The sequence below is a fragment of the Dermacentor albipictus genome, chromosome 2 (genome assembly GCF_038994185.2).
Source record: "Dermacentor albipictus isolate Rhodes 1998 colony chromosome 2, USDA_Dalb.pri_finalv2, whole genome shotgun sequence".
NCBI lineage: Eukaryota > Metazoa > Arthropoda > Arachnida > Ixodida > Ixodidae > Dermacentor > Dermacentor albipictus.
Window position 1 is genome coordinate 93,669,587 of NC_091822.1, and position 27,019 is coordinate 93,696,605.

At 46.0% G+C, this 27,019-nt stretch overlaps 1 protein-coding gene across 1 annotated transcript in view; it reads left to right on the forward strand.

Annotated features, from left to right (window-relative positions):
- Positions 1-15,297: 15,297 nt before the first annotated feature.
- LOC135902720 (arylsulfatase B-like) overlaps positions 15,298-27,019 on the forward strand; it is a 37,578-nt gene continuing 25,856 nt past the window's right edge. Inside the window, exons 1-4 of the mRNA XM_070533277.1 lie at positions 15,298-15,327; positions 16,308-16,467; positions 18,383-18,495; positions 26,515-26,625. Of these exons, the coding sequence (XP_070389378.1) occupies positions 15,298-15,327; positions 16,308-16,467; positions 18,383-18,495; positions 26,515-26,625 (414 nt within the window). The remainder of the gene's footprint in view (positions 15,328-16,307; positions 16,468-18,382; positions 18,496-26,514; positions 26,626-27,019) is intronic.

A 27,019-nucleotide genomic window follows, 5' to 3' on the forward strand; every position in this document is an offset into this window, starting at 1 on the left:
TGCCGCCTGCGCGATATCATTACTGGCGCGTGTTGAAGCTTTTAGGCAGGCCAAAAACTGTGGCCCCACTCGTGTATGTCGCGTTCGTGTTAGTCGGTCCCTCGTATATTACAATTCTAACACCACCCGAGGAGGTAAACGTCCAAAGCTAAACCTTGCTATCGCACAATAATCATTGGCAGCACCGTCCTTCGGAACAGTACTGCCAACCTTGTTATTTTTTCTTTTGTTTCTTATGTTTGGGCTGGCCTCTTTCTCAGGCCGCAGCTTATATATCACTACGTGTGTATTCACTACTGTCGAATATCCTAGGGCGGGCACTGAGACACAGGGGGTACATAGGAGACCATAAATGTGCAAGGAGTGCACTACATGTGCGCCGTCCTTCTCTCTGTATATAAAGGTCTCCTCACCATTCTTGCCTTTACAAAAATGAAACGTTGCTTTCATCCTGGCGACAACGCTGCGTCAACGTCTCCCAGTGCACATTCGCCTGAACTGGTGTTGCCATACTGGCATTGCTTTTTAACAATGTAGTGAACACAATGAGCATTGGGCAAAATTAAAGTTCCAAGCTCTGTGAGGCCTCAACTTTGCATGAGATTACACGTTGCATAATATGACGACAAACGCATTTTTACCTATGCCACTTAGTTATATGGCATTTAAGTAGCCGCTTCACAACTGCTTCGCTTCACATACATTGCAACAAGCGCGCAAGATATACATTTTTTTTTTAGAAGGTGCTTAAGCGACGTCACATTTATGAAATCTATTTCTGCTGTCTCAAAGACCACTGCGTGTTTTTCTTGCGTGTGTGTGGGTGTGTGGTTTTTTTTTTTTTTTTACTAGCAATATCGAATTAACGGCACTCTCGACTTCTTAACGGCATTTTCGCCGGCTGCGGAGTGAACAAATTATAGGCAGTTTTAGAAAGTCTCCATTGTTGATTCGGCGGTCCGTGCACTCTTGCGATAAGAGCAAGACAACAAGAAGAAGCAGATCCAACACTGCAATAGGATGCTTAGTCACTGGAATGCGGCAACAAGAAGCGGATGTGAAACGCTTCAAGTGAGCAACAGAGAAACCAATGGAGCACACACAGACCACTGCCGCAGGAAATGCGGAATTAACCCGTTCTTTTTTTGTCTAGCGACATTAATTTGCAAGCGCTAGCACATATAACCGTAGAGCCTCGTCGTTAAATGCACGTCACAACGTACGCGTCAAATACATCTAAAACGCTGCCTCATTGCCATAACAGTGCCGTTAAGTCCGAGCTTACATGAGTACACTCCTCTTGAGTCAATATTTAGAGGAACTCCATGATCGCTCTTTTTTTCATAATTTGTAAAGCGTTTAGAAATAAACGGCCCTAAAAAACCCATACAGAGTAAGTAAGCTTCAAACCAAACGACAAAGGCAATAACCGCAGCTGTAGTGGCATACGTCAGCACATATGCCGGATTCAAGCTCTTAATACACCTGTCGTCGCTCAGTGGCCTGTCAGCCTTGGAGTTATGATCCAGATAGTGACACAAGCGGTGCGTATATTTAGTTTCGTTGGTTTTTCTTTTGCTATTATAGATGTGCTATGACTCGGAAACGGTCAGGGCTGATTATAGTAAAAAAGCACCACTATACATTGCGGAAACGCCACGGCTGTCTAGAAAATTGGGCCGCGTTGTGCATTCCGCATTATACAAGCGTATGTGCCGGAAAACTGATCCAACTGCCGTTGACGAACAATGGTAAGTTCATGATTATGTCCAGTTTCTCTGTAAGTATTATCATCTACCAAAGTGTCCTTAAATGGTATAGTCCACGCGCATTTATGTGTACTAGGGCGAGTTCGCCCGTGAGAAGTGACGAAATGAACTGACATGAGCCGACGTCTTCCCTATATAAAAAAGAAGCGAGAGAGATGCCGAACATGCGATGTTGTTTGAAGCTGTATGACAGACATAGACCTACTGCAAAACACTTTCAATAAGCTCCACTATTAGCGACGCGAAGAGACGCCGTGTCTTTCGTAAACTATGACAATTGCTGCTCCTGAGTACCTTGTGGCCAAGCTGCAGAAATAATAGTTAATGCGGCGATTTCACAGTTTTTTTTTTTGCCTTGGGAACGCAGTTGTTGATATGTGCATAACCGTCGTATGCAAAGTGAACAATTTCGATACAGCAGGTGGTACCAACACTTACTGTTCAGCAACAACCACATTTTTTTGCCGGCTTTGTGAGTCGGAGAACTCGTGAATATTGTCTTGATGTCTGATAACAGCTCGTCGCTCACAGCTGCGAACCTGTAGTCAAAGAGGCCGCTTTGATGAAGGAGCTGTGCTGCTATTCGCGTTCAGAGAAGTGTGTTCAATAACGAATTTAACGCTAACTCGTGTGTGGGGTGCTCTCTGGCGCTACAGAGTAGTAAAAGCAAAGACTTGCCCTCCTGTTTCGCCAACCTGTCACGTTGGGACAGCTAGAGGATTCCTAGAGTACCACCGCGCGAATGCATGGCGTCCGAGATTGTTAACCATTACAATGAGTGAGCCGTCACTGGGGCGTGACATTTGTGGCCTTGTCGCGCTGCTTCACGCCACAACAGGTGCTCAAAAATATAATAGAGATATAAGTAATGCAATAGAAGGACAGCAATTTAAAACTGTTCGTTCTTAACTGTCCTTGTGCTTCGTCATTGGATTGCACGAAGTCGGGTTCCCGTTATCGCAGGGACACTCGGCGAAACCAACGATTTGAAATAAATGCAAGTGCAGTAAAAAATCTTCGAAAAATATGGCCCCTGACCTCAGTATCAATACTAGGTCACCTTTCATTTACATGATATAAGTACAGGTTGTGATGCAAATGCGGCGGTTCGTCAAGCTTTACGACATTCACACATGTGCACCATTTCTGTCGCTTACAGGTTTACAATCCAACAATGGTACTTTTCCTGGCCATCGTCTTTGCAACCTTTGGCGCTGGAGCAAAGAAATGTAAAGCACGGCCACACATTGTCTTCATTCTGGCCGACGACCTGGTAACTTAGGCTTAACAAGAAGCATTGTCCGCGCTCTTGAAAAATCGCGATCGTTTGTACCCACCCGGTGGAGTCGGCCAGTTACTGGATGGTTTCGCTGACGAACAAATAGCGTGAGTGAGCCACCCAGCCACTGACCAGCAAGTGGTATTCCTCTCCCGCTTCCACCCCATCACGTTGATGGAAAGGGAGCTGCGATCTTCTCCTAGGAGTCGATGAGGAAGTGTAAAGACTGGCCTCTTTTCAATGCGTTAGCTTTCTTTGGGTACTTGACGCATCTTCCGGGGGTTATCTATATTTTACAGCGAAGCTGTATATGGCTAGGCTTCCGTGTATTTTTTCGTATGCGACAACTATTACTATCATCATCACTGGCTCATACCTGTGCAAGTAAGTACTCATATGCCCGTAAGCAAGGAAAACTTCTAATGACTCATAGTCCCTTAAGGCAGAGGCTTCAAGTACTCATCAAAGTGAAGGAAATAGTGCTTATAGTATTTCTCTCGAGATCGAGGAACCGCGGTCGCCTGTCGTCACGATCGTGAGGGCGCTCCAGGAACCCAAGCCAGAGATCCTAGTCAAGGATACGATTCGCCCCCAGCCCACAAGTTGGCGGTGATGACCGGTTGACGTGGGCCCAACGAGTTCAGCAGCACCAACAACAGAAGCGACAAGAACAGCAGCACCAACAGCAGGCCGCCAACCAGGTGAGTCCGATGGCACGGCCAGAGCAAGTAGAAATAGCAAATACGATTAAAAGACTAGAACACGAAAACAAAGAGTTAAGGCAAACAATCATACAGCTCGTCGAGGAAATCAGACAACTCAAAACGCCACCACCCTCTGACTCTAATCAAACCGAAGCCACATCAGAACCCATGGTAGTAGGAGTACCGGTCTCGGAATCCACGCGCAATCCGCATACGAAAAAAGCCGTGACAAACACACATCCATAGAGCACGGACAGCGACATTAAGGAAATCAGGGAACTGCTCGGCGGGCTTGCAACTGCCGTCGCGTCACTGAAGGAAGGGCAAGAGAAACTTGCGACGACTGTAGAGACCCTCAAGGAAGGTTACGACAGAATAACGCTACAAATCAATCACATGATGGAGACGATCAACATCCATGGGGCAAGGCTCAACGCGCTAGAAATGGCAGACCACCCGACTGTGACGTTCCAGTCTACTATCACTAAGCTATCTCGGGCGTTGTAGCTCGATAGACAAAGCAACAACGTGGCCTCACAAAGGCCACCCGACGCCAACAACAAAGATGGCTGTGCAAACTGAAACGTTTCGCCTTTGGCAATGGAATTGTAGGCGCTACGTCTGAAAGAAGGCCCCCCTGCAACAATACATTCGAGCCAAAAAACAAAAACCCCAAGTCATTCTCCTACAAGAGACAAATACCGCTACACCCTCGCTATCCGGCTATGACGCGACTGCAACGACACCGCAACACAAATGTAGAGGTATCGCCACGTTGGTCAGCAAAAAGCTAGCCCACACGACACACAAAATTAATCACGACCACAGCAATTGCGAATTAATTCTCACGGAAGTCTTCCCTAGAGCCAAGAACGCCAAGAGCAAATTCATCCTAAACCTTTACAGCAGCCCCAAGCACAGAGCATAAAAATTTAGGCAAATAATCCAGCTCGCCCGCAACCGTGCCGGCGACAACCCCATGATCGTGGTCAGGGACTTCAACGCCCCTAACACGGCCTGGGGATACGTCGCCAGCAGAGCCAAGGGCGAGGACTTAATAAACGACGCCCATGAACTCGACCTAACGCTCATCACGAACGCCGAATACCCCACAAGAACGGGTAACTCGGTCAACCGCGACGCAACGCCAGATCTCACTTTCGTCCGCAACGTTCCAAACTATCAGTGGAACAACCACTTCGAGGATCTGGGCAGCGATCACCACATTGTTGAGACAGCGATTGACACCCCATCCAGAGAACCCAGAAAAATGGCGTACGTCGACTGGGACAAGTTCCGCGAGTTCAGACACGAACGCAGAACAGGCAAAGAATCAATGGAACAATGGACGTCGCAACTAAAGGCCGGCATTAAGGCGGCCACGAAGGAAATAGAGACAGGTCTCTCCATTCAAAGCATGAACAGTCGACTGGCTCACATGTTCGAAGCCAAACAATCGCTCACCAGTAGATGGAAAGAAGAAAGACACAATCGACGGCTGAGGAAAAGAATTTCTTCCCTCAACCGGCTGATTGCAGAATATTGCACGCAACTATCTAACCAGCAATGGAACGAGGTGTGCGACGCCGCGGACGGCCACATCAACAGCGGGACGACGTGGCACCTGCTCAAACACCTTTTAGACAGAACCAGAACCAAAGCGGACCAGGGTCGTATGATGAACAGGATCATGCACGAGGAACTCACTACCTGGTTCGAAGGCCTCGCCTTCCGTTCATTCGGGTCCCTGAGCCCCGAGTCACACGGTGATAAGCGAACCGAGAGCAAGAGAACCGTGATACCGCTTTCGGTGCCTAACAGCAGTGCACTTGGCTTTTGGCAGTCGTGCGATGAGCATAAATATGGAAGTGGCGGTTATGGTGTCGAATACTCGGCAACGCAGCAGCGCAATCACTTTTCGTCCAGAAACTAAAAGGGAGAACGTTCACGCGGCAATGGATGGCCGTCAACGAACACCACTCCACGGATTTCGCGTAGGTACTGGACCTTCAGGCCGCGCCACCAAATGCCTGCACGCTCTCGGCATAGCAGGCAATGCAGGAAAGCACACTCAGATGTGCGCATTCTATTAGCGAAGAGTGCCAGCTGGTTCTTCGCAGCCCCTATTTCATACATCGGGCGCCACCTGTCTGTGAATATGGCGAATGTTTTATTTTTACATTAACAGAACGCTTAAAAATCACCTTAGCAGTCTAGCATAATTTGACTTATTGAGCTGAAATACTCGAAGATCTATGCATTGTTTACAGTGGACGTTGATAGGCATAATTGACTGGTTAAGAAAATTTTCTTCGTTATCTTTTCAACTTGTTATAGTTGCGTACATATTGCAATGCATGAATTTAAGCCAATGGCTTCACAAGGAACATCCACTTGAAACGAATTTTGAACCTTTAGCACCGGTTTTGAGCTAAGCACTGTCAAACTTGCTGTAAAAATGCACTGTTGTTCCTCTACGTTCTTTAGCAAAACGACCATTTCTGCACAGAAGCTCTAATGTTACTGGAACATCAATGACTTGTATCGCAAACTTCGGGAACGCATTTCTCAAAATTGCTGTCAATTTCAGGATTCGTTCCAAGTGAACATTACGTTATCGCTTGCCGACTACAATTCATAAATTGCAATATGTAACGTAAGGCAATCAGTGTAAAAGATAATTCAGAAAATGTTATTAATTTGTCATACGTTCACTTTCATTTCTTTCTGCAAATAATATCTGCCTCTGAGAGTAATCTAGCTCATTAAGTAAAATCATGCTCTATCTCACGGGTAATTTTTTTTAATTCTGTGAACGATAAAATAAAACAGCCCCCGTATACCTACTTGTGTGCGACCCGTCGTGGTGGTGTAATGGATGTAGCGTTGTGAAAGCAAGATGGCGCGGAATCAAACCCGGCCGCGGTGGCCGCGTTTCTATGTGTGCAAAAATGCAATAAACGTCCTTGCACCGTCCAACAGGAGCAACTTTACAGAATCCCAGGTGGTCAAAATTAATCCGCACTCATCCACTATGACGTGCCTCATAATCGTATTGTGGTTTTGGCCCTTAAAGATACGAGAGTTTAATTTGCCTACACATGTGCCGCTCCACGCTCACCCAGAACCCCTTGGAGGCGCAGTGTTCGCGCTGCTCTCGACGCACCTGCCAACACATCTGTCAGAGTCGGCAGCAGGCAAACGTAGTCTGTGCTGCAGACAAACCGATGCCTTGCAGTTCGTACCGATCATTGCGGCAAGAAAGGCTCTGTGTCATCAAACTCGAGCTCACTTTGCTTCATGAGTTGGCCTTTTGTAGCTCAGTTAAGTGGAAGCTTTAGCTCGGGTGCTCCCATCTAAATACATGTAAAAGGAGAATTCGTTTTTCTCGGCAACCCCTGCACCAAATTCGACGAGGTTTGTTGCATTTAAAAGAAACACTTTACTGACTGTTGGTTTCGAATTTTTGAGTTAGGTCGTCACTTTCTTAATAAAAATTCGCAAAAGTCGAAATTTTTCAAAATACGAGACTATCAAGTTTACAACTCTGTAACTCAACAACACGAATGATAATACAATGTTGTGAATTGCGTCTAATAGCACATCTAAAGCGGTCCAACTTGATATGTTACACATGAATATGAAAAAAAATTTGTAATATGGAAATATAGCTTTTGCAGAACCCTGGTAACCAACGTAACAAATTCACGTAGATGTAAAATGACATATCGAATTTATCCGCTTTGAATGGTCTAATGGATGCCGCTTACAGAAACGCGATATCTGTTCTTGATGCAGAGATATGAATTTCTAAACTTCGTTCCTCTATTTTTTTCAACTGGTTGAATATTTGAAAATGTTTTTAACAAAATTCAAGCCCTAAATCGAAATTCCGCTTCCAACAGTCACTCCAATTTATCTTTCTCTCTCAACTACAGCAAATTTAATTAAAATCGGTCTACGGTTTATCTCAGAAAAACGTTTTTGCATTTTACATGTATTTGAATAGGCCGCGTCGGAGTTGGGCCCGAGCAAAAGCTTCCTCTCGAAGAGAGATTGACAAGAAAGGAAAGACAGGCAGTTTAAACAGACGCCCGTCCGGTTCGTTACCATTCGCTAGGGTATGAGTGCAGAGGGGCCAAAGGAGAGAAAAAAAGGAAGTAGAGCTTGTAGTAGGGCCAGTTGGTCCACGTTTCACAATAAGTTTAGCCTAGTTGCAATAGTTGCTGCGTGATTGCTCATAAATGTGTTTAGCGCGAAGCAAACGACCAGAGTCACAAGAGCGATACGCTAACCGACGACTGCTTCTCTAGCAACGCAGATCCCGAATTTCCCGTCCGGTGTCCTTTTTGCTTGTGTGGTGATTTGGATCGCGTTAACTTATTCATTCGTTCAAATAGCTTTATTGAGTGCCCTGCAATTTCCTGGGGTGGGCCTGGACCCCGCCTCGGTTTCGGCCAAGGTTTGTTGGCCCTTGGCGGCTTCCTAGGCTCTCTGGACGGCCCAGAGTTGGCGGTGCCGACTCGACCTGAGCAACGCAGTCCCCAAGCGCGCGCAAAGGCTGTCGCTGTTTGAGGCTGCATCACCCTTATTTTGTAGTATACCCGTACATTCCCAAAGGATGTGCTCTAAGGTGGCTCTAGAGTCGCAATGTCTGCACTTGTCAGTCATGAATAAATCTGGGTGTATTGGGTGCATGACAGCTGGATTTGGGTAGGATCTGGTTTGTAACTGCCGCCATTCGACAGACTGATTTTTGCTTAATTTTGGGCTTTGTAAGAAAGAAAAAAAAGGAGCGCTAGCTGCACGCCTATGTGGAGATAGGCGAACCTAAAAGTACAGCCCCAGTGTAGTCTGTCAACTTGTGAAGTTTCAGCTACGCTGCCGTTGCTTTCTGCGCCAGTGACGCCTACTGCCTTTGTGCAAGGATCTACGTAGACATTTTACGCACAGCGGTAGCTCAGTCGCTGTGACGTTGCGCTGCAGACCTCGAGGTAACTGGTTCAATCGCCGCCACATTGGCCGCATATTGATGGGCACGAAATGCAAACACACTCCCACATATATATTAAGCTGCAGGCTAGAGGAACGCCAAGTGGTCAAAATTAATGCGTAGTGCCGCACTAGGTGCTTGCCTCATAAACAGATTGTGACTTTGGCACGTAAAACCACCGAAATTATTTTGTTTTTCGTACACACTTTGTAGCTCGCCTACATATGACCCATAACTGGCCCCTTGTTTTCATGAAACGTAAACGAGCTGCTTTGTTTGGTTCATCAATTACACCGGGAAAACCTGCAAGCCTTATATAAAACGCATGGACATTGAGAGAAAACGGGTATTCAGTAATTTGTTTTAAGGCTAATTATAATTAGGCCATACACATTATAAAGTTTCGCCGTGTAACACACTAACCATGCTTCCCATTTTCACAAGCTTTTCACTAAATGTAAACTCGGTATAATTGACAGCTCTCTCGGGACACTGGAGAACATGCATATAACGTTGATTTCCAGGATAAGATGCTGGTGCTCAGGAATCGCTATAAACTTAAGAACACTAGCTTTCGTGTTTCAGAAGACTTCTCGCCACAGGTTAGCACTATTCGCAAGAAGCTCTGGGACGCGTCCTGCTCTCATAGTGATAGTGGCTCATCTGTCCAACTTCAATTTGATCATGTTTTTATTGACAGGGTACGATATGATTCCGATAGCACATCCAATACTATCGCTAGATAATCTGCTGACTCAACTAAACCCGCCAAAACACTTGCTAGGCGAAATCCCCTTGACTTCACGGTACTGGCCATAAACTTTCGTTTTTAAACGTTAATGCAAGAAGCCTTGTCAGCAATTTCTCTAAATTTCTTTCCTTGGTCTCGTCTTACTCACCACATATTATCGGCGTTACTGAGACCTAGGGTGCGATCTTGAACGCGTTTCGAAATCGAACGGAGGCGGTTCGTTCCACCGAGCCGCACACGATTGGTCAATTTGAACCGTGACGAACGCCATGACATCAATTGTGATGTGAGCCGTCACGTGTTGCTGTTGTCAATCATTCCGTGTCTCTGCTATTGGACGAATGCAACGGAACGTACCGCCTATTTCTTGACGTAAAGAACGGACCACCTCCGTTCGATTTTGGAACGCGTACAAGATCGCACCCCTGGTTACATGATGGTGTGCATTATTCTGTGGTAACACTCCCTGGTTTCAAAGTGGTTCAGCGAGAAAGAAAATTCGGGAGAGGAAGCGGTGTTGCTCTATTTCTTCAATCTCTCCTTCACTTTTCTGTACTCCTTGCCCCACCTGATACTGAGTCTTTGTGGTGTAAAGTCCAACCTCAAAATATGACTTTGATTATAGGGGTCGTATGCCGTCCTTCTGCTTCTAATATTGAGCAATTGCACAATTTGTGTGAATTTTTGCATAGTTCTAATAATTCTTCATCCAACGTCATCTGCATGGGCGATTTCAACGCTCCTGCTGTTGATTGGTCTTCTATGAAAGTAAGCGGACACGAAGTAGCTATCGGACGGAAGTTGGTCCACTTTTCATTGTCCTGTGGCCTGCACCAGATAGTTCAGGATTTCACTCGGCAAACTTCAGGCCTTGATCATGTCTTTCTTACTGTATCTCTTTTTAAAGCCAGTTACGAATGTGATGTTATTGATGGAATATCAGACCACAATGCTGCGTTAATTTCTGTTCCAGACATTGTCCCTTATTCCCACTAAATCTACCACACATTTCCTGACTTTAACCGCGCTGATGATTTGGCAATAACAGACGCCCTATGCGATTCTTTTCATGAGTTTGAACTGATAAGTAGTGATACTAATGGTACTAGTGAAACTAGTGATACTAATACCTTGACAAATTTCTTCGAAATTACTGTCAGTAAGTGTATGAACGTTTTTATTCCTTCAAAAACAAGAAAAACGCTGAAATTTCTTGGATGACTAGGGACCTTTCGCAGTTATCGCGTCGTGTGGCCAAATTACATCGATCAAAACGCTCTGGTGACTCAGCAAAACTTATGCAATTCCATAGCGCTAAAAAGGAACTATGTTCCAGAATGGTTGCTGCAATAGAATTTTGTTACAAGGTAACCTTGGCGAAATTCATCATCATCATCATCATCATCATCAGCCTGGTTACGCCCACTGCAGGGCAAAGGCCTCTCCCATACTTCTCCAACAACCCCGGTCATGTACTAATTGTGGCCATGCCGTGCCTCCAAACTTCTTAATCTCATCCGCCCACCTAACTTTCTGCCGCCCCCTGCTGCGCTTCCCTTCCCTTGGGATCCAGTCCGTAAACCTTATTGACCATCGGTTATCTTCCCTCCTCATTACATGTCCTGCCCATGCCCATTTTTTTGCTTGATTTCAACTAAGATGTCATTAACTCGCGTTTGTTCCCTCACCCAATCTGCACTTTTCTTATCCCTTAATGTTACACCTATCATTCTGGCGAAATTAATGATGGCTAATGCCCGTAAATTTTGGAAAGATATCCTACCACTCGGGTCATCCTCAGGCACGTTATTAATTAACAATGTTGCAGTTTCTGATTCGCACATAATAGCTTCTTCTTTTAACATCTACTTCCACTCTATCTTTATGACTGATAACTCTGTAACCCCTGTTTTTGATTCCAAACCATTGCCCTCCACTCGACGATGCATCACTCTCTCCTGAGGGTGTACTTAAGCTCATTCTAAACTTAAAGACACCAAGAAGTCGTGTAGTTCTGATGGCATCTAGACTGTTTTTCTCGTTCTACACTCTCTTTTGTGCAGAAAATATCTAACAATTATCTTTAGAAAATCCCTCTCAACCACCACCCTTCCTACCTCGTGGAAACTTGCTTCAATTCTGCCCTTATTTAAGTCGGGTAACGTTCAGTTGTTACCTAACTATGTGCCAATCTGCTTAACAGCACACTCATGCAAATTACTGGAACACATTATCTTTAAACATAATATGAAATTTCGGGAAACCATCAAAATTTTATGCACTTTCCAGCATGGTTTTAGACTTGGCCTTAGCACTATAACACAACTGACAGAATTCGTTCATGACATCAGCAGCTATTTCGACATAGGTGACCATATTGATGCTATTTTTATAGACTTTGGAAAGGCCTTTGACATTGTCTCACATTCTAAACTTATGTACAAACTGTTCGCTATACTAAAAAGATACACGTTTGGTTGGCTGGATATCAGACTTTCTTTCCCAACGTTCGCAATATGTATGTTTCAACTCTACTAACTCACCCTTGATGCCTGTTTCATCAGGGGCTCTGCAAGGCTCAGAACTGGGTCCTCTTTTATTCCTGCTTTATACTATAGATCTCCCCGGACACACTTCAGTTAAAGTATGCCTTTTTGTTGAATGCGTTTTATACCATGCAATTAAATCTCCTTCTGATGAAGTTGTCCTTAACAACTATTTTGCTGACTTCTGTAACTGGTTCAAAGCATGGCAAATGAGTATCAACTTTCCCAAAACTGTCTCTATGTTTTTACACGACGTTCATGCCCTTCATTCTTTGGCTATACCTTTAACAATAATACTTTAATAGGGTCTTCAAATTCAAATATTTAGATATCCTGCTAACACACGATTTGTCATGATCGAAATGCACTGATGTCACCTGCAAGAAGGCCCTTAAAAGAATAGGTTACTTACATCGTACGCTGCATCTTGATCCTCAAGAAACTAAACTGCTTACATATAGAACTCATTCACTCCATCTTCGAATGTGGCTGCGTTGTATGAAATCCTTACATATACCGTGACATCTACAAAATAGAATCAGTGCAGAAAAGGCAGTGAGTTTTGATTGTAGGAGATATCAGAAGGAATTTTCGCCGTCTAACTTCCACTACTTGGTCTCACTCATCTTGCAGAGCGTCTCAAACTTAAATGCCTAGAATTCCTTAACACGTTAATCAATTCTCCTCGCCTCTCCTCTGTCGATAACTATTGGACTTTTTCTAAACCCTCATGTACAAGGAGTCATAATACTCTAAATAACTCAGCCTTTTTTGCCGGCACTTATTCCATTAAATACAGTTGTTTCCATCAACAATTGAAGTCTGGAATTCATTACCGGGCAACGTCCGTTCACTACCACTGAAACAATTCACGTGAGCCTGTTTATAAATGTTTGTATATTTGTTGTTCATGCCTCTCCTGCATTAGCCTCACTGAGGCTGCAGTACGTATAAATAAATAAATAAATAAATAAATGGCCATGTAACGCTTTCGGGCATTTCATTAAATACTGTTTTTTTCGTAAGGGCCGATGATCCTGTAACTTTAACCACGCATCACGCATAACATCTCCCTTATTCTGTAGAGTTATCAATTTTGCTTCACAAAAAACGTATATTTACAAGTAGTCACCAGTACGACGAGCAGCACAGGAGTCACAGCAGCGATGCAGAGGAGCAACTTCTACTTCTTCTTCATCGATGCCGGCCTAATCCGACAGGCTTCTTCTGTCTCGTGGCATTACCCCCTAGGGCAAAACACTCGCACCATCCGGGTAGGCTAGAGTGGAGCATCAACGAATGGGTTATACAGCTTTAGCCCAGCAACGTGAACTACATCAGTCTGGAGGGGCGTAGGAGGTAAAGTGGAAAGTTGGGCTAGTTGAAGGAGGTAACATTGGCGTTGCTGGTGCAATTTCATACGTCACGTCAGTAACTTGGCCCAGAACGTGATAAGGACCTTTGTAACGTGGTAGAAGCTTCGCTGATAGACCAACTCGTCGAGTTGGTGACCAGAAGAGCGCTAAGGATCCTGGAGCCTAATATACATCCTTATTACGGCAATCACAACGTCCACGGCTATCATTTCGTCGAATTCACCGGTGAGCAAGCTGATGGTTCCTGCTGAGCACGTAGGACGTGAAGGGGCTTGAAATGTTAGCGTGGAAATCTGACAGTCGTTTGGGGATGACAACGTTGCAAGTGCGATTCCGGAAGGTAGAACACGGGCGGATAAGCTGAAGTTGAGCGCAGGGAGATAAACTGCACTGTGTACAATTTCGACAACCGTGTGTTGTAGGGTCACATTGTGTGCCAAGACGACGTCAATAATAGGTGATGCAACGTAATCCCCGTCAGCGAAAGAAGGAGAAGGCATCAAAAGAACATGAGTAGTGGATCGGAGTGGCAGTCGCACGAACAATGGAGTACACATTTGCGTATGCCTAGCAACACGCGTCTCGGGGACAGAAGGGCGTTCAAGTTGAAGTACACCGGTGCAATAGTCGGCAAGGGCTGAATGTGTGGGTAAAAAGCCGATGCCCACGATCACGTCATATGAGCAGTCCACAAACACAAGGATAGAGCACTTGTCTCATGGCCAGATATAGTGACGCCTGCAGTACATGTTCCAACAACGGTAGGGGTGCTTCCATCATTGACTCTTACTGCACGTTGCTCGGCAGGTGTCAAGACTTTCTTCAGCTTCTCACGAAGACTAATGCTCATCACCAAAATTCGTACACCGGTGTCAATAAGGGCCAGTAACAGTTACACCGTCGACTTCGACTTCGAGCAAATTAGAGCGGGCAGGGACAGTCAGACGAGGATTTTGAAGCCGGGTAAAAGATGCAGCGTCACCTCCCGGCACTGCACTCGTTAGTTTTCCGGTGCGTAGCGTTCAAGGTTGGCAGGCGACGGGAAACGGTGAGCTCTGCGCTATCGTGAGTAAAACGGCTGGTCCCTCGGTGCGACTGGTGGAACTGATGGTGTGACGGGTGTAAGTGGTGGAACGCGCATGGTGCAGACAAATGAGAGTCCCAAATTAGCGACCTCCTGTCGAACCATGGCTTGCATCAAAGAAGGCATAGGCTGGTTGGCAGCCGCGACATCGGGCACAAGAGGGTCTGTGGACATTGCTTCTATTTCACGACGAACGATACACGTAAAAGTGTTCGAAGCAGATGATTGTAAAGTCGATGGCCGTTCTTCGCATGACGACGATGTGGCAGTATTGGGGAGCCTGCTGAATTGCTGGGCGATACGGTGAAATTTTGCTTGTTTGAATCGCTGACACTCTTTCACAATGGCAACCACGGTAGCACAGTTCCTGAATACCAAGAGGTTGAATGCGTCGTTGGCGACACCTTTGAGTATGTGCCCGATCTTGTCCGCTTCGTACATGTTACCGTCAACTTTGCGGCAAAGCGCTAGAGTACCCTGAATATGCGAAATGTATGATTCAGTAGATGACTTCGCGCGAGAGCCAAGTTCTTTATTAGCGGCTAGCTGACGACCCAAGGGCTTGCCGAACAAGTTGTTCAGCTTTTTTTGCATGGGTCACAGCTGGTGAGATCGTGCGTATGCGTCCCGTATCAGATGCGTACGGTTCCCTTAAGATAAAATACCGCATTTGCCGGCGTTAGGGTATCGTCCCACCTGTTCTCTTTCCTGACACGCTCGTACCATAAAATCGTATCCTCAACACCCACGTCATCGGTGCCACAGAAGGTGCCTGGATCTTTTGGAAGCGAAACGATGACAGACGGTGAGGACGGCTGCGGGGCGGTAAGTTCCGTCGCGGTGGGTGCTTCAGTGGCCATCGCCGAGGGAATAAAGCGGTGACCGCTTCGGGGTTCCGTGATGGGTTGATGGTGATGAACAGACAGCGTACCCAGCATCACCACAAGAAATGTCGCACAAAAAAACGTATATTTACAAATCTTTACCAGTAAGGCGAGCAGCACAGGAGTCACAGCAGCCTTGAAAGCGAGGAGCAACTTCTGTCTCTCCTTCATCGATGCCGGCCTAATGTGATAGACTTCTTCTACTGTCTCGTGCCATAATGGTGGCGCGTTTACCCCATTCAGGACACTGGGCAAGCTACCTGCGTTCTCCCTAAAATACGAATAAAATAATCTACAATTTCAGTAAAATTACTCTACAAGCTACAATTTATCTAAGAGCTATAAATCCTGTAGTTAACCAAGTGCCTGAAACTTTCGGCACACGTCACCCACAACTTGGCCCTTATTTTTTTTGCAAACGCAAAATTTCTACGACCTGTGGTTCTCTCAGAGAAGCGGGCAAGCTTTCTTTTTCCTGCAGCGCCTCTAAACAGGAAGAAGAGTGAGGGTATAGCAAGTTTCATTTGGCCCTAATGAACGTCAAGATTTTCCTGCACATCAACCCTAACACGTCCCATATTCCTTCTCGATATTAACTTCTGGAACTGTCTGATAATTTAAGAACATTGTGCACGCGTATGTCGCTTTTGCGCGCTTTCTTTATCTAAGTTTTTTGTGAGACTTACCCTCCTCCATATACGTTTATTGAAATAAAAGCGTGGTGAAGGCTCTTCTCATAAAGATAACCGCATGGAATGAATCGCTGTAAAAAATTCCCCTGCAAGCGTTACCGCATTTCCTGCCCCACATAATGTCGCTTGCCAAGTTCACATGACAAGATCTTGTCAATTCAGTTACAGGATTCTGTAAGCGTGGACATCGTTACTCTTCAGCCACTTTTTCTTTTCACTCTCCTCACAGGGCTGGGACGACGTGAGCTTCCACGGTTCCCCTCAGATACCCACGCCCAATTTGGACGCGCTGGCCAGAACTGGAGTGGTGCTCAACAACTACTACGTCATGCCGCTGTGCTCGCCTTCCAGGGGAGCACTCTTGAGTGGCCTCTACAGCATACACACCGGTTAATGATCACTCGCACTTCCAGCTTATAATTGCATGTGTAGTTTTCATCACAGAATCAATACACAGGTCTCGCCATGTTCATAGCACATATGCATATGCCGATTGTTGTCAGTGATCGCGCACTGTACTTCGGGTCAAAGCTGACTTCAGTTCAATGCACAGGCCACTTGCTTGTAGACTTTGCCAGGGGACCGTTTTAGAGAGGTAACGTAGCGTAGCAATGCAGCAAGTTGTACGAGCTAGATTTAGTTGATATGTATGGGCAACACACAAAAAATAACGAGGACAATATAAAACGCTTGAATAACGTTCATCCACCTTCTACCTCGTCTTCTCATTCTCATCCTTTCTTTTCTCGCTCTGTATACGTTAATTACGTAAGGTTATGTATAAAAACCGCACAACAGGCAAATGCCTACTTGTTCCCGCGCGCCAGAGTTCCACCCTTTTGGTGTATGAGCACGAGTTATGCGAAGGGGCTTTGCATTGACCTCATAGCAGTGCAAAGCCCCTTCTTACCGCATAGCACATGTTCATCGGACTTTCGTTATGCTGTTATCGTTGCGCTTGTTATTCCGACCGAGAGTCCCCATTTGTCTAATAGCTTGAACCACAAGGTTTCTCAAGCCTCGTCATTCGACTCTTATCATGCCATCGCCTTCGCGCCATCGTCGTGTAGGCTTTGTGATACATGCAGTTGTCGTCACGCCTTTGTCGTCATACCGTTGCCATGCCAACGCGGTCATTGCGTCCTCGTCATGCATTTGTTTTCATACCGTCGTCGTGATACCGTCGCGTTATCGCGACCACGACGCGTATCACTCATTTTACCTTCGTGATCCGACAATCGTCGTGCAACGGTCTTCATGCCGCTGTCGTCACACATTCGTCATCATCCCGTGTCGTCATGCCATCGTCGTCATACCACGTCGCATCGATGTCAATCTCTCTTCGTCATTCTATCGTAATTACGCTGTCGTTCAATCGTGATTGTGGCACCACTGTCATGACATTGTCGTCATTCCGTCGTCCTCACAGAATAGCTACCATGCATCTGTTGTCATATATCGTCATCGTCATGTCGTGATGTTCGTGCCATCAACGTCTCTTCTGCTTTGTCATCCGACTGTGGTCATACCATCATCGTCACACAGGCTTCGTGTTACAGTTGTCGTCATGCCATTGTCCTAATAGCATTGGCGTACCATTGTCCTCATCGCTTCGTCGTCATACAGTCATCGGCACGGATTCGTAAGTATACTGTCGTCGTGACAAAGTGAAAGTTGTTCCATCTTCGTCACTTCGATTCTTTGACATTCTTTGACTGCGTGACGATTCTTTGTCACTCAGTCATAGCAATAACATCGTCATACCGTCGTCGTGATACTGCCTGTGTCGATCCTTGGTAATTCTAGGGTAATTATGCTGTTGTTAATTAATCGGAATTCTGCAGCTGTTGCCTATCATCGTCGTGATTACGATGCCGTCAAATTGTCGCTATCATGCAGCCTTTATCATGTTATGTCATCGTGGTCGTGCCCTTGTTGTCAATCCACCTTCGTCATCCAGTTGTCGTCCCACCGCTGTCGTCACACACTTCTAGTCTACCCATATAGCTCATGTCGTCGTCACGCTGTCATTGTGTGTGTGTGTGTGTGTGTGTGTGTGTGTGTGTGCGTGCGTGCGTGCGTGCGTGCGTGCGTGCGTGCGTGCGTGCGTGTGTGCGTGTGTGCGTGTGTGTGTGTGTGTGTGTGTGTGTGTGTGTGTGTGTGTGTGTGTGTGTGTGTGTGTGTGTGTGTGTGTGTGTGTGTGTGTGTGTGTGTGTGTGTGTGCTTGCGTGCGGGGTGTTCACAGGCGAGTATTTTTAGACCTATCACCTGGTAATATAGCCATCTCACCTCTGCGTGACTTAGGCTTCCAGAGCGGTATTTTGATGCCAGCACAGCCAGCTGGTCTGCCCCTCGACGTGAAGATAATGCCCGAGCACTTCAAAGACTTGGGATACGAGACGCATCTTGTGGGAAAGGTAATAAGACTTCTTCATTCTTTTGTTTGTTTGCTTTATTCTTAATAGTCATAATAGTAACAGTCTTTATTCTTAATTGATGGCCAAAGTATAGTTTTAATGAAGCGTATCAGAGGCATTCAACCTATATCAGGCGTAGTCCACCATGCCTTCCCCGTCATCTCAAGATGAAAACTCCCTTCTTTCTTCAAAGTATTGCTTCGAGGAACCGTGTACATGCTCTAGTCAATGCGAATGCATGCAAAACCTATCTCTAAAAACCAAACACGTATTTTAGTATTTATGGCAACGTCGCTACAGCGCTTCGCGGTCTCGCAGAACTGAAACGTGCTAGGGAATACCTACGCTAGGTATTCCCATAATGAATCATTGCCGACTAGCGCGGTTATCAGTTCTTCTGCGTGCAGCGTCAAAGACCGCAAAAATAAAACGCGCACGTGCTAACACCTATGCATATCTATACTCTGGCTTCACATGAACTTGCGGTGGAGGGAAAGCTACGAGGCGTGCTAAGGCCCCACCATGTGATCCGCGTGCGCGGCATAGTGCGCAGTATAATGTAGTTCCGCGCTTCCGCTTCGGTTATATTACAGGTACATGGGTTAAGCATGCCCAAGCGCTACAGGAATGTTTGTATATTTTCCAACGTCGCAAAGAACTGCTTGTGATACGTGCCTGTTTTGCAGAAAAGCAACACCGACCAGGTGCCCGCCATCCATATGATCCCTAACGAACCTTCCTGAATGCCGACTACGTTCATATTATTGACAGTAAAAGAATTCCGAATGGGGAGTAAACTTAGTCACGCAGAACGTTAGGGTGAAATAACAATTCACTATTCGCTAAAGTAAGAATGCACCGACGATTACGATACTCCGCAATGAAAAATTTGAGCGCAGCTGTATACTTGTTTTCATTTCGCGATTGGCTAGCGCGGGCAATCTGTCCTGTAAGACACGTTGAATACGCGGCGAAGTATGGCGCGCCTGCTTCACTAATCGGGAGATCGCGAGAGGAAGCGCTTGGGTGACGCGTGGGCGCGATTCAGAGCGGCAGCCGCAGAGAACCTCCGCTCATGCGGCGCTTCCTTTGCACACAGCCTACGCGCGCTACTCTGGCGACATCTCGTAGCGATCATCGCTGCAAAGCCCCCGTGCGCGGCAGTATGCTTTTCTTCTCAAACTTTCACCCTGCCCTCCTCTTCTTTTCTCCTTGCGTTCTTTTCGCTCTCGCCGCTTTTTTTTTTTTATGTCCCCGCCGCGCTCTCCGTTCGCTCTCATCTTTGGCTGCGCTCGTTCGCTTGGTTATGAGGTAGGACGCCGATGCCGACGCTCGCAGCAGATCTTGTCGTCTACTACAAACTCCGGCCCATGGCGTCTTGATCTAGCAGAAACCATACATAAAATTGCAAGCGTAAAAAACACACATTCAACGAATAAACTCAAGTATTTATTTTTCTTCAAACTTTATTGTCAATGAAACCAGAGGACCAAATAAGACTGAGCAAAAAGGCACAAGAGATATACTTATGTTCACGCGACAGCGTTAATGGCCCCGTGTCGCAAAAAACCTGCGTCGGCGTCCCACGTTCAGCGTCGAACGTCGTTCCAGCAAAATTATTTCGAACCACGCATACCCAAGCCCTCCATTTGGTGCAAGCAAGTTGCTGAACTAATTGAATTCCTCAAGCTAAAATACGTAGAAAATCGTAAAGTACGACTTACAAACAACCTACAAACATGATGTCGTCGGAATGCAATTTGAACATACGAGGAAGCATAATTCGATTAGGGGAAAACTCAAACCCCTTTTCCAGCGTTGCTACCGTACAAAGACCGGCCACGGCGTCCGCCATTTGAGCGCGCCGGCGCGCGCACATCTTGGAGTCATTAACGCAGAAAGTTGGCCTAGTTGGTGTTGATGCATTTGCTATGACATAGTTACTAGTGCTAATAAAACTAACGGAAAGAAAGTTGGTACAGGACACAGCGCTATGTCCTGTCCTAACTTTGGTTTAGTCTTGTTAGCGCTAGTAACTATACAGCAAATCTTGGAGGGTACGTAGCGGCGCGCCTGGTTCCTTGCAACGCCATCAGATGGCACTCGCCTCTTAAGTAGGTCGCATCGCGACCTACTTAAGAGGCTGCGTTTCTTTGTGCATAGCTTTCGCGGCCAGCATTTCCCGGTCAACATTACTGTTACATACGTTGCACTTGCCGGGACGCTCGAGAAGCAGTCAGGGATCTTTGAATGCTATCGCGTTCCGTTATTAAAGGCGAAGCTTGCGCGTCCTCCAAACGCTTGCACCGAAGTATCCTGCTCGCTCGGCCAGAGTTCCACGATATTTGCCTTTCTGCGGAGCGGAATCGGTGCTATCGTCTTACTCCATGGTTACGTTGCTTCTCCTTCAATGGCGATCCTCGCAAATGTGGCTCACACGCGTTTGTAAAAGTAAGCATTTCCAGCCATCATCAGCCAATTACAAGCAATAGGCGTCACGGGTGATCTCTTGCACTTCATACATACATTTCTCAATGATCGCGGATCAGAGATCGTCTTGACGGCACTTTGAGTGATGAAATTGGTTTATTTCGTGGGGTGCCACGGGGGAGTGTTTTATCTCCCTTAATATTGAACATCGCCATGGCGACTTTCCCATCTATACTAAACAATCGAACACCAGTGAAGCTGTCTATATACGCCGACAATATCTGCATATGGATCTCCGGCTACCAGCATCGTCGCCTTGCGCGAATAGCCCAGGAAGCAGTATATGCCATCCAGGGCCACTATCGCTTGGCTTATCACTATCAGCAGAGAAATCATCATACATACTATTTCCTGGAATTAAAAGAAAATCTTCACGCTTGAAGCTGAATTTGAACTGGTACCAGATTCGACAAGGCACCAACTTCCGCTTTCATGGCATCAACTCGGACCACAAGCTACTCTGGCGCCGCGCTACTGCCCACGTTGTGGCGTCGTCGCCACAGAAACTTCATGTGCTCATGCGAGTCGCTGGCATACGCTGCGGCGACCACCCGGCGTCGGTGCTACAGCTACATACGGCGTTGGTTACAAGTCGCATCCTATACCAGCCACATCTAATGTCACCCACAGATAGCCCATACGAACACTTGGAAACCATACACAGAAGTGGTATTCGGCAGTGTTTGGGAGTACCTCAGCTGGCATGGAACAAAAACGGGCTTTGCGAAGCTGAGTCACGACCTCTGCGACTTCAGGCTTCCCAGACTCTCATGACCCAAGTACTACGTTTAAGTCAGTCTTGGCCCAGAAAAGCCCTCTTAAGACGTGTAGGAAGCCGACCGCGCTCACATGTTCCTGCAGCACTGAACATGCTTCGAGTCTCAGGATTATGCTGCTCGAGGCAGAGGGAAAAGGTAGACCGACCCTGGACCTTCGAGGATATAACATGCAAATTAAGTGTACCGCGACTGCAGTCAAAGAGGTTCATTCCAGCGGCAGAAGCCAAGTCATTTGTTCAGGAAGATTTAAACATGACTTACTCAATTCACCTCCAAGTATACACAGATGGCTCTGACAAAGCAGATGAAGGTTGCTGTGCAGCTGCATTCTATATTCGCTCTCTAAGATATGCGTGGACTGGTCGTCTGAACTGTGTAGGTTCCGCGACAGTTGTGGAAGGTGTGGCAATAGCTGTTGCTCTGCGCAAACTAAAGACATTGCCTCGAGAAAATGTGCTCCTCCTTACGAACTCAAAGGCCACGTTGCAACAACTCTACCGTGACCTACTGTCCGTCAGGTTTCCCCGCAAATCACTAGCCCTCGCAAAAGAACTCGGCAACAAAGGCTTCGCAGTAAAGTTTCACTGAATTCCCCCTCACATTTGCATTGCTGGCAACGAAAAGCCTGATTATCTTGCATGCGCAGCGCTCCATCATCCTCCCAATATGAAGGGCCCAAACAGTAAGAAAGTTAAGAATTCTGACATTCGACATCACTTTGGGTCACTTTGGATTTCACCTCATATTCCATGATTAACCAAGAGATTTCGTCTATTGGAAGCCTCACTTCTATACCGAATTCCGACAGCATCTGCTAGTACACCGGCATGGTTAAAGTCGGCGCGCATCACTTCTCCTAAACGTATGACATGCGACGAGACAGGAGAGATAGAAGACTTTCTGCCGTCGTGCCCAAAATTTCGAGAGATGCTCTCCTGAAACATCTGCAGCAAAAGTACCTCCTGCATACATCCCTGCAACAACTTGTGTTCCCCGAAGGACGAGTGATATACCGCAAAGTTATTTCATGTCTCCTTATCGGATTTTTGAGAAAGACTAGTCTGATGGACATGTCCTGAATCACCACAGTGATTTTATAAGAGATACTCCGGCGGAGCAATTGCCGGCCTTGATCACCAGGCTAAACCCACCTGTTGCTACAACCCATCACCACCACCGCAACCACAGGTTCCCTGATGTAGGGAAGCTAGGAAACCTGGGCCAACCTAGTCCCCGAGACCAGTCTGATTTTTTCAAATAAAGACGTTTTCACCACAACCATCACCTTGTGGCGTGCGACAAGTTTATTACTGCGCTGATCGCAGTGCATGGTCGGACGGTTTGCAGAGCGGTTCCTGCTTCAGTGTGGTCCAACTCAAGAGAGGGGACGCAAGAGCTTCGCTTACACCGATTGCTACAGTGCATGAGATCTGAATTATTTTTCCAATAAAACTCGCCTCCACCAGCATTATAAAAGCTGGAATCGTCGGTGAATGACGCTGCATCTGCGCAGTTATTTGCACACCTCCGTCGTGACACGCAATTGTGGACAGCAAGCGCACCACTTGCTTGCGACGTCGTCTGCTCCGTTCTCTCCTCAGAAAATGCGGCGCAGCCAAGCACGGATTGATACATCGCTTACCAACACAATCTGTACGTTGGCTTCTCTGATTAGCTCAAGCACCCTCTAGTTTTCGCCTCACTACAAAGTGGCTTTGAGCCGGACTGTAAACCTGCTATTATCTGATCCGTTCTTCGCCATTTAGTATGGCGATGAGCATAGCACTCCAAGTGCCGATGCAAAACTTGCTGGAACACTTTAGCAGCGCATGGCTAGGCGTGTAGACACCTCTTGACGTTTCATGGTTTGGTCAGATGGATCACTTAGTTTCATCAACAACCGTAGAAAGTGTTGCAATAACCACCGCTTTGCGAAAACTAAGCATCTATTCTGCGTAAGTTGTTATTCTTACGCAGTGAAAGTCAGCACCACAATGATTATATCGTGAACTGGCTCGGGAGTGGTTTACTAGGCCATCTACAAAGTGATAATTTCTGCTCGCATGTACTCTCATGCTCTCAACGACAAGCTTCCCAACAATGCTATTTCGCGTCGTGATTTACTAGATATGATCAGGCGAAACTAGCGCTAAATTTGACCCGGTGGGAAGTAAGCTTACCGGGAATTATAGACGGCACCAACCTTTAAACGCATACGTATAGGCAAATGCGGCTTAACAAAAAAATATATTATTGATAGACGTTTAATAATTCTTTGTTTTTCTCTGCTGGCTTCCTGTAAGACCCATTTTCAGCCTTCTCCCGCTTTTCTTCCCAATACAATTACACCAATTCTGAGTAGGTCGCCAGAGAGCGCTAACTCAGGACAACCTTTTACCATTTTTGTACCAATAAATATCGCCAAATGGTGCAGCACTGAACTTAAAGTCGCTGCAGCAGCGAAGCTTCTTATACTGCATGTTTCTTTTTATGCCGAACACTTTTCTTTGAAACGAACTGTCTTATCTAGGCCCTGCCGTTCTTGTTGGAAGGTGATGTGGCTGGGTGGACATTGGCAACAAGTAAACCTTCAACCTTAGTTTTACGAATAACCAGAATATAATAATTAACATTTAATAACTAAACACAAAGCACACGTGATTGCGAAAGTTAAGAAATATCGAAGTTATCTCTGCTTAGCAGAAATCCTCTTATTAACCCAACTTTCGCGATATGCGACCTCAACGGACATTCCAATTAATGGCTTCCTAAAAGCTAGCTTTTAATAGCTCGGGCAATCCTAAATGGAACCCTGAGGCAGTTTATAGCAGAGTTTAGGACACCGTATCTCGAAAGTTGTACTAGTCTTAGGAGTTCTGTTAAGCATGCATGTCTTCACAACTTGTTAGCTTCAGTTACCCAAATGCAAAACATGTGTTCTAAATTGAGAAATTAGTAATTCAGTAATTCGTAATTATTTTACTTATTTAGGGAATTTTTCATTGGACGTTTTCTCGCTGCTGATTTCCGCCTAGCTACGTAGCCTATCCGGAAAAATGGCAGAGCACCCTTCTTGCAGATAATTTACGTGGCATGACACGCAGATATGCGATTTTTTTTAGTGTGTTCCACATGAAAGAACCACCTGGTAATTTCCTTGACAAATCACTTCTCTTCAAGACTGTGCTGTCACAGCAACAATGATCAAGGCCGCGACACTTTGCTGTCCTTAAGGATGTAAACTCGGGTTAGCGCCGATCGTCGCATGTAAATCCTCTTACCTCAATCATAATTGTGCCTGAACCGTTGTTAGGCCGCAGAAGCATTCTTTTTTTTAATGCGCATTTATCATTCATCATTATTTTGCAGTGCCAGTCCCGTTCTCCTGGTGTCAGTTTGCCAAACTGAGCCTAAGGAGGTCGTTGGGAAAAGTAGCATTACATTTGTGACCATGCTCATTATATCAAATATAATAGGTAATAATTGTATAAAAGTGACCTAATATTCAGGGCGGGCCCGTGTAACCATGGTAAAATTACTCATTCCTACAGCCCGGTCATATTTCCGTCGTCTTATATTAAATATGAAACGAAAAGCCGTTTTTTTTCTCTCATTAATATCTGTCATGCTACAAGGATCCCATTAGAGAATCGATTGGCTCCTGTTCTTCTTATCTCATCGCCACCCTCTCTAAACTGTCTTAAGAAGATAATGAGTGGGACATAACGGGACAAGTGAAGAAGCTAGACGGTTATCATAAGCAAACGAAGTCACCTTTCGAGCTGTAATCACCTGATGGTCTAATCTGTAATCGCTCGACACTACGACCACCGGCGACTAAAATATCTATGAGACCCTTTTCCAAACAAATTGGAACCCACCATGCGGGCCGAAGTATGGTCTGAGGACGAGATCAGCAGCACCAACAGGTGATCCTAGACCCATTTCCGCCCGACGCGGTAACTTAGTGAATATGGCGACGCGCTGCTCAGCTGGAGGCCGCAGTGGCCGCATTTCCTCGGGCGCAATATGCAATAACGGTCAAGTACTTAGATATACACGTTAGAAAGGCTCGGATTGTCATAGTTCGTGAGGAGTCCCTCACTACGGCTTGTTTCATAACGAAACCGTGGTTTCGTCGCGAAAGCTCCGGAATGCTTTTTTCAACTCTTCCCAGATGCTTCCGAGAGTTTGGTCTAGCAGTTTAATCATTTATGTCCAGAAAATCGATAGCGTTTAGTACAAATTTTATGCTATCAAATACTCTATATAGGAGCACATCGAGTATATTTAAATAACTAACACGAGTTAGCACTATTTTTCTGCTTAATGGCAAGACGTCGTGAAACGTTGTCGCAGTCCATGGCAATTCTCGTAGACATTTATGTCAGTCTAAGCATAGAGCAGGCGCTGACTCAGCATAAAAGACGTAGCTTCTTTTGTTACTTTGCACTGAACTCTGGGAATTCAGCTCAGTAAAACTCATCGCAATAGCTCACCTAATTCCCCAAATGAAAACGCTGAATGCGCTGACACGTGACAGAAAACGTGCATCACGAACGACCGGGCTAAGGCCTCACCACAATGTAGTTTATATGTATGCGTTCGGCAATTTCAGTAAGCAGAAGCGTCCCCTTGTAATTTCTGGGCTGCCACTCATAGCTCCTTGAGGTACCTTTTTCACGGCAACAAAATGCTTGCCTTGAGGAATGAAAGTGTTAGCATATAGCAATGCGCTTCTCTTTTTCAGTGGCACATCGGTTACTACAGCCTGCAGTATACGCCTAGCTTCCGAGGCTTCGACACCTTCCTTGGCGTGTACACAGGTCCAGTCGATTACTACAGCCACGTTCAGACTTTTGTGAGTAAGTCCTCGCATTAGCCGTGTGTCATGTTGCAGTAGAAGTGCTAAGGTCTGACAGTGTTGTTAAATGATGACTAGGATAACCTCTATCTGAAGAATGGTGCGCAATAATGGACACTTATTGATATAATGTTGCCTTGAAAGTCCTCACGGCGTCGCTGGCTTCTGAGCTACTACACAATGGTGCTGAGTTGCACTTTTCTTGGCATTACGAAAGTATAAGTGATGAAAGAGGTATTTTGCATAGCTGGAGGCCGCGGGAAATTACCTTCTATAAAAACCGGCAGCGAAACGCTTATACCATGGCTATACCTTCAAAAGGCACTAGATAGCGATTTCTGGCTTCGCTTCCGCATGATGGGAAAAACGTGTTCGCACATCCTAAAGGCAA